The sequence below is a fragment of the Macrobrachium rosenbergii genome, chromosome 54 (assembly GCF_040412425.1).
Source record: "Macrobrachium rosenbergii isolate ZJJX-2024 chromosome 54, ASM4041242v1, whole genome shotgun sequence".
Taxonomy (NCBI): Eukaryota; Metazoa; Arthropoda; class Malacostraca; order Decapoda; family Palaemonidae; genus Macrobrachium; species Macrobrachium rosenbergii.
In genome coordinates this window covers 29,533,198-29,540,697 of record NC_089794.1, presented here as the reverse complement: position 1 = coordinate 29,540,697, position 7,500 = coordinate 29,533,198, and the positions used below count along the sequence as shown (strand labels likewise).

Here is a 7,500-nt window from a genome sequence, read left to right as displayed (position 1 = left end):
TAATATAAATATGCATAGATATATATATATATATATATATATATATATATATATATATATATATATATATATATATATATGTATATATATATATATATATATGTATATATATATATATATATATATATATATATATATTTATACATATTTATTTATACACACGCACACGTTTCTATGAACTAATGTTTTAAATAATGTTTTTTATAACATTCCCTAACCGCAAATGGTCAACATTAAATTTTATCTCCTTCCACAGTAACACGGAATTACATTCCTACCTAAAACCGCGGAATATTTAGAAAAAACGCGAAGGGTAAAAAAAAAAAAATCAAGTAAAACCTCGCAGACATTAATGCAGATCCTTCTGTGAGACCAAATCTTGAATAATTTTTCCATACTACAATGCATCGCGTTACAGACCTCGATAAAAACAAAAGAAAAATGCCCCGAAGTTTCTTCGGCGCAATCGAGTTTTCTGTACACCCGCTACAGCGTACAATCAAGGCCACCGAAAATAGGTCTATCTTTCGGTGGTCTCGGTATAATGCTTCATGAGCCGCGGCCCATGAAACTTTAACTACGGCCCGGTGCTGGCCTGTCCTATATCGTTGCCAGAAGCACGATTATAGCTAGCTTTAACTTTAAATAAAATAAAAACTATTAGGGCTAGAGGGCTGCAATTTGGAATGTTTGATGATTGGAGGGTGGATGATCAACATAGCAATTTGCAGCTCTCTGGCCTCAGTAGTTTTTAAGATCTGAGGACGGACAGAAAAAGTCCCGACAGAAAAAAGTGAGGACGGACAGACAAGCCGGCACAATAGTTTTCTTTTCAGAAACCTAACAAAAGGTAAAGTGATAAGTGAAATATGATGATTTAGTGAATTCAATGCATTCGTTTACGTACTGTTGCTCAAGGGTATTTTCAAGCCTGCTTCATTTTTAATCTGTTTTTGAATTTATTGTGTGTTACGTTTTGTTTTGTATATTTATGTAGTTTTATTTATCTACTTTTTTTAATTCGTGGTTATGCCTTGGTTTCTGCCCTGTTGCTCGAGGGTATTATCAAGCCACCTTTCTTTTTGTATATTTTTTAAATTCTGTCATTTTATCTAACGTTTTGATTTATATATTCATGTAGTTTTATTTATGTAGTTTTTAGTTTTCTGAATAGAAAACTATTGTGCTGGTTTTGTCTCCATCCGCACTTTTTTCTGTCCTCACTTTTTCTGTCCACCCTCAGATCTTTAAAACTACTGAGGCTAGAGGGCTGCAATTTGGTAGGTTGATCATCCACCGTCCAATCATCAAACATACCAAATTACAGCCCTATAGCCTCAGTAGTTTTCATTTTTTTTAGGTTAAAGTTAACCGTAATGGTGCGTCTGACAACGATAAAGGCCAGGCCACCACCTAGTTGCCGTTAAAGTTTCAAGGGCCGCGGCTCACACAGCATTATACCAGACCACTGAAAGACAGATCTATTTTCGGTCGCCTTGATTATATATGCTGACTTGATCCCCAAAGGCTAAGAACCATGGAGTGAACCAAGGGGTCCGGTTCTTGGTTCAAAAGCTTCTCCCCCCCCCTACCCCCCCCCTCCCCAATCTCAAGGCCTGAGAACTCAGGAAAACACGCTTGAGTGTACCATACAAAAAAACTAACTTGATCCCAAAGGCTATGAACCATGGAGTGTACCAAGGGCACTATGGTTCAAAAGCTGCTCCCCCTCCCCCCTACACCCCACTCCTTCCTCCTCCTCCTCCTCCTCCTCCTCCTCCCTCCTCCTCCTCCTCCTCCTCCTCCTCCTCCTCCTCCTCCAAAGACCTGAGAACTCAGAAACCCCACCTGTGACTATCGTGCCATCGCTCCGAATGCACTCGACGCTCCCGTTGTAAACTTGCCACTTGTACGTGAGGCAAGGACCCGCAAGGCACGGCCTCGTTTCCCACAGCTGCCCAGGGCACGTGAAGAGTTCTCCCTGTTCGTGCCTCGTGCCCTCTTTGAGGATTGCCCGTGACCTTGTCTGGATCCCACCTGAGGAAGAAAAAGTGAGAGAAAATATATTAGAATATAGTTTTTTTTTTTTTTTTTTTTTTACATTTTTCCTTGCATACAATTTTTTTACATCTCTTTTTCACCTCACACGTTGCTTTGACGCTCATTTTGTCGTGTACCTTCCTTTGACACTTTTTTTTTGTACGTTCCTTTGACGCTTTTTTTTCCTAGAACGTTCCTTTGACACCTTTTTTTCCTACAACGTTCCTATGACACTTGTTTTTCCTAGAACGTTCCTTTGACACTTTTTTTCGTTTTGTACGTTTCTTTAAAGCCTTTTTCGCTTAGAACGTTCCTTTGACACCCATTTTTTCCTAGAACGTTCCTTTGACACCTATTTTTCGTCTAGAAGAACGTTCCTTTGACACTTTCTATTTATGTATTTATTCATTATTTATTCATTCATTCATTCATTCAAAACACGAACCTCTCTCTTTGGAGAGCCTCATTGTGTATATATTTATTTATATATGTATTTATTCATTCATTCAGTTATTATATGTATTTATTCATCTTTCATTCAGTTATTAGGGGTCTCATTATGTGTATATTTGTTTATATATGTATTTCGGTATTTATTCCATCAGTTATTTCTCCCTTCTCATCATTCGTTCCCTTGGCCATTCTCCAATCTTATTCCTGTCCAGAACACGATCCCTGGTTGAAGGTGTAACTCTTCGGAGGGGTCTCATTATGTATATATTTGTTTATATATGTATTTATTCAGTATTTATTCATTCATTCAGTTATTACCTCTATCCTCTTCTCCTCATTCGTTCCCTTGGCTATTCTCCAATCTTATCCCTGTCCAGAACACGATCCCCGGTTGAAGGTGTAACTCTTCGGAGGGGTCTCAAGCAAGAGGATACGTGTCCAAGTGGTCTGTTCGAATTACTTCGTGATATTGACCACGCGAGAAACACGCACACACACATGCACGAACAAAGGCGCACACGCACAAAAATATGCACACACAAAGACGTACTCCAAAACACAGACAAACAAAAACACACTCAGACACACACCTACACACCCAAACACATACAAAAACACAAGGGGGGAAAAACACATAAACGCACACAAGAACACTGAAATACACAAAAACACAGGCAAAAACGCACACAAACGAAAACACATTCAAACACACACACAAACGCAAACAAAAACACACGGATAAACTTACACAAAAACACACACACATACAAACACAAAAGCATACACAGATGCAAACACACACACACACACACACGCACACGCACCAAAACCCCACTGAAATTCTCTCGACAGTTATGAAAGGTAAGTGCGCTCTTGAATGAATCATTTGATATTGAACTTGAGATAAACAGACACACAAACACACACACACACACACACACACACACACACACACACACACACACACACACACACACACATACAAACCCCACTGAAATTCTCTCCCTCGAGTTATGAAAGGTAAGAGCGTACTTGACTGAAATATTCGGAGAACAATGCATTCCGCACGTGAAAAGGTTTTTTTTTTTTTTTTTTGGCACTTGGAAAAGGATTGATTGAAGGTATTTTATTTATTTTCATTGTTACTCTGTGAAATGGGGAGTGGTGGAGACGAGAGTTAATGAATGAATGCCTTATTATTATTATTATTATTTATTATTATTATTATTATTATTATTATTATTATTATTATTATTCAGAAGATGAACCCTGTTCATATGGAACAAAGCCATATTATTATTATTATTTTTATTATTATTATTATTATTATTATTATTATTATTATTAACAAACCCACAGGGGCCATTGACTTGTAATTCAGGCTTCCTAAATAGACATTCATAAGCTTTTTGGATTTTTATTGCAGTTTTGCTATATTTACTACTTTTTTACACAGTCTTCACATAAAATATAGCTTTTAATGTATATATATATATATATATATATATATATATATAATATATATATATATATATATATATATATATATATATATATATATATATATATATATATATATATATATATATATATCCTAAAGCACACACACACATACACACATTAAGATATGTTAGTTTTAACCTGATATCGAAATTCTCTATAAGTTGATTTACGTTCTGCTTGCCTGAGCAAATCGAGGTTGTCATCTATGATTAAACCCACATTTTCTAAAGAATAGTTTGGTGGCAGAAACCTACAAAGCCAAAAACTTTACGTAAATATGAAACAGTAAAACTCCCGACGTGATGAGAGGAATGTATGTAAATAGTCAATACATAAAACAACTTTCAATGGCGTACCTTTGTGGAAGTATGAGTAACATGAACACGCAAGTATCTGTCAATACATGCACACATGTATATGTATATATATACATATATATTTACATGTATATAAAATATATATTTATACGTATATAAATATAAATATATATATTTTATATATATATATATATATATATATATATATATATATATATATATATATATATATATATATCAAATACAAATATACATATGTATAAATTTGCAAACATATATATATATATATATATATATATATATATATATATATATATATATATATATATATATATAGTGTGTGTGTCTATGTTTGCACACACACACACACACACACACACACACACACACACACACACACACACACAACTGCAAGCAGACCAACGAAGAAGGCCACTAAGAACAAACTCCCAGGCCCAAAGCAGTACAGTATAAACCCTCTGAAAAAAAAAAAAAAAAAAAAAAAGAAGAAATCGTGAGAAAATATAAACTCACCCTGGTGTCCTTTGGTACACTCCCGGTGGCAGTGGCTCCACGGGGCCCACTCGGTCAGCTCGCAATCGCCCTTGCAAGGGACGTAGCAACCGTCCTGCAACAGGAGAAAATTGGGAGGGAAACGTCAAGCTAAGGATCTGATTGCAAAGAGACGGGGAGGAAAATCTCCTGGAACGCGGAATCGGGAATTGTTTGGAATCGTTGGGTTGGAGGTGTTGATTGCGTTAGGTACGGACATACGTACGTACACACACTTGCGGATGTTATGTATATATATATTTATATAAATATATATATATATTTTATATTTATATATATATATATATGTATGTATATATATATTTTATATTTGTATATATATAATTTGTATATGTATGTATATGTAAATGGGTATAAATATGAATTATATATATATATATATATATATATATATATATATATATACAGTATATACATACATACATACATACATACATACATACATACATGTGTATATATATAAACCAATTATATGTATACAAATACATATACACACATATATACATATATATGAATATACATGCATATATATTATTTATACACACATACACACGCATACATACATGCACATATACGTAAATGATAAAGAAAAGACTTCCACAAAAATCACCTTCGTATTGAGGTCCAAAGCCTTGGCTAAATATGGCCACGTATGCCCCCCGACGTGCACAAGGGCCAGGCAGTGTTTAGGATCGACGGACTGACCTCCTGGTCCTACGCAGGAGACGTTCCTCTCGACGTATCCGTGGCCACAATATCCTCCCTGCGCAGTTGAAGGAGTAGAAAAGGACATCGTTGAAGAATGTTTCAATTTCGATCATTTTTTCAGTTATGTATTTGTTATGTATTAGTCATTTTGTTGTCATTCTTTCTATGGTCGAAGTTTAGGACTTGTAATAATAATAATAATAATAATATTATTACTTTAATTTTTATATAATTACAAGTAATGTACTATGATTTATATGACAGGGTTAAAAAAATCGATTATCAGCTTTTTGAATTATGGTGAATTTCATGTTTACAGTTAATAGGTGGCGATGTATGTATGTATGTGTATACATATATATATATATATATATATATATATATATATATATATATATATATATATATATATGTGTGTGTGTGTGTGTGTGTGTGTGTGCACATATAAATATAAATATATATATATATATATATATATATATATATATATATATATATATATGTGTGTGTGTGTGTGTTTGTGCACATATATATATATATATATATATATATATATATATATATATATATATATATATATATATATATATATATATATATATAAGAGAGAATTATTACTCATACCTCTAGCTGGCACTCGGACCAACGACTTCGCTGCCACGTATAACAGGGTACTGCCGGGCATGGCCTAGACTGGCGAAGTTCGACGGGGCACGGGCGTCCCAATTCGCTGGGATTGACAGCTAGAATCTTCGCCTCACCATCTCCCCAGCTGTTGATTAGAAAAGAAGGGAAGTTTTATATATATATATATATATATATATATATATATATATATATATATATATATATATATATATATATATATATTATCTGGTTTCTGTGTTTGAGTGGTTACCACCTAGCCATGTTTACAAGTGACAAGTGGTTAATACAACTTAGACAGAAAAACATCGATAATTTTTCCGAAAAATCCATAATGCCTCTGTTGACCAAAGTAAGTAGTTATGTACCTTGCAGTAGCCGACTGCGGTGAGTCGTAGCCGGGGAGGAGGTGGGTATTAGGTCGCCGACCTCATTCCAAAAATCTTGTTGATAATTAAAAGGTTTTCAAATGAATAATTAACTGGAACGGACATGATTACCCAAGACGTTAGTATGGTAATGATCTTGTAAACAATGAAAAGCTATTGATATCAAACTTAAGGATCAAGGACTCCCTGAATACAGAGGAAGATAGAGAATTCCGCATTTCTGCAAAGTATTCTGCACTTTCCTGACTTGTGATTTTGAGTACCGCTGGGAATACGGGGTTTAATATTAAGAACACTATCTGTTTTGATGTAAGTGAATAGTTTAACTGGTCGTTAGTAGACTGTGTGGGTGACAGCCAGCTTAATATCCTTGTCTAATACAAAGCTCCTCCTCCTCCTCCTCCTCCTCCTCCTCCTCCTCCTCCTCCTCCTCCTCCTGATCCAGTCATACTGACATCACAGCGCAGACATGGCTGACAACAAATCTCCCCCACCCCTCTCCTCCTCCTCCTCCTCCTACTCCTCCCTCAAACTTCGTCAGGAGTAAAAAAAAAAAAAAGATAAATAAACCTAGAGACTTACGACTCTCGGCGCAGGAACACTTGGAGTCGTCCCAGGCAGTCCAGGCAGTCACCTCACAGTCGATGGGGCAGTCCACGTAGCACCAGGTTTCGGAAGGAGATGGTTTCAGTTCGCGAGGACAGTACCTGAGAGACAGAAGAAAAATTTGAAGGCTTTCTCTGATTTCTGACTCACATCAGGATCGAACCCAGGTCTATAAAATGAAAGACCAGAGCACTGCCAACCAGGCCACACAAGTCTTAAAGGGAGTTGGAACCTGAGTACAACTGTAGCCAGGGAATTACCTGGGC

At 35.5% G+C, this 7,500-nt stretch overlaps 1 protein-coding gene across 1 annotated transcript in view; it reads right to left on the bottom strand.

The window, feature by feature from the left end:
* LOC136834935 (thrombospondin type-1 domain-containing protein 7B-like) overlaps window positions 1–7,500 on the bottom strand; it is a 155,426-nt gene that overhangs the window by 5,683 nt on the left and 142,243 nt on the right. The window contains 6 exon segments of the mRNA XM_067097780.1: window positions 1,849–2,037; window positions 4,848–4,941; window positions 5,497–5,649; window positions 6,219–6,340; window positions 6,343–6,366; window positions 7,211–7,335. Coding sequence (XP_066953881.1) covers window positions 1,849–2,037; window positions 4,848–4,941; window positions 5,497–5,649; window positions 6,219–6,340; window positions 6,343–6,366; window positions 7,211–7,335 — 707 coding nt within the window.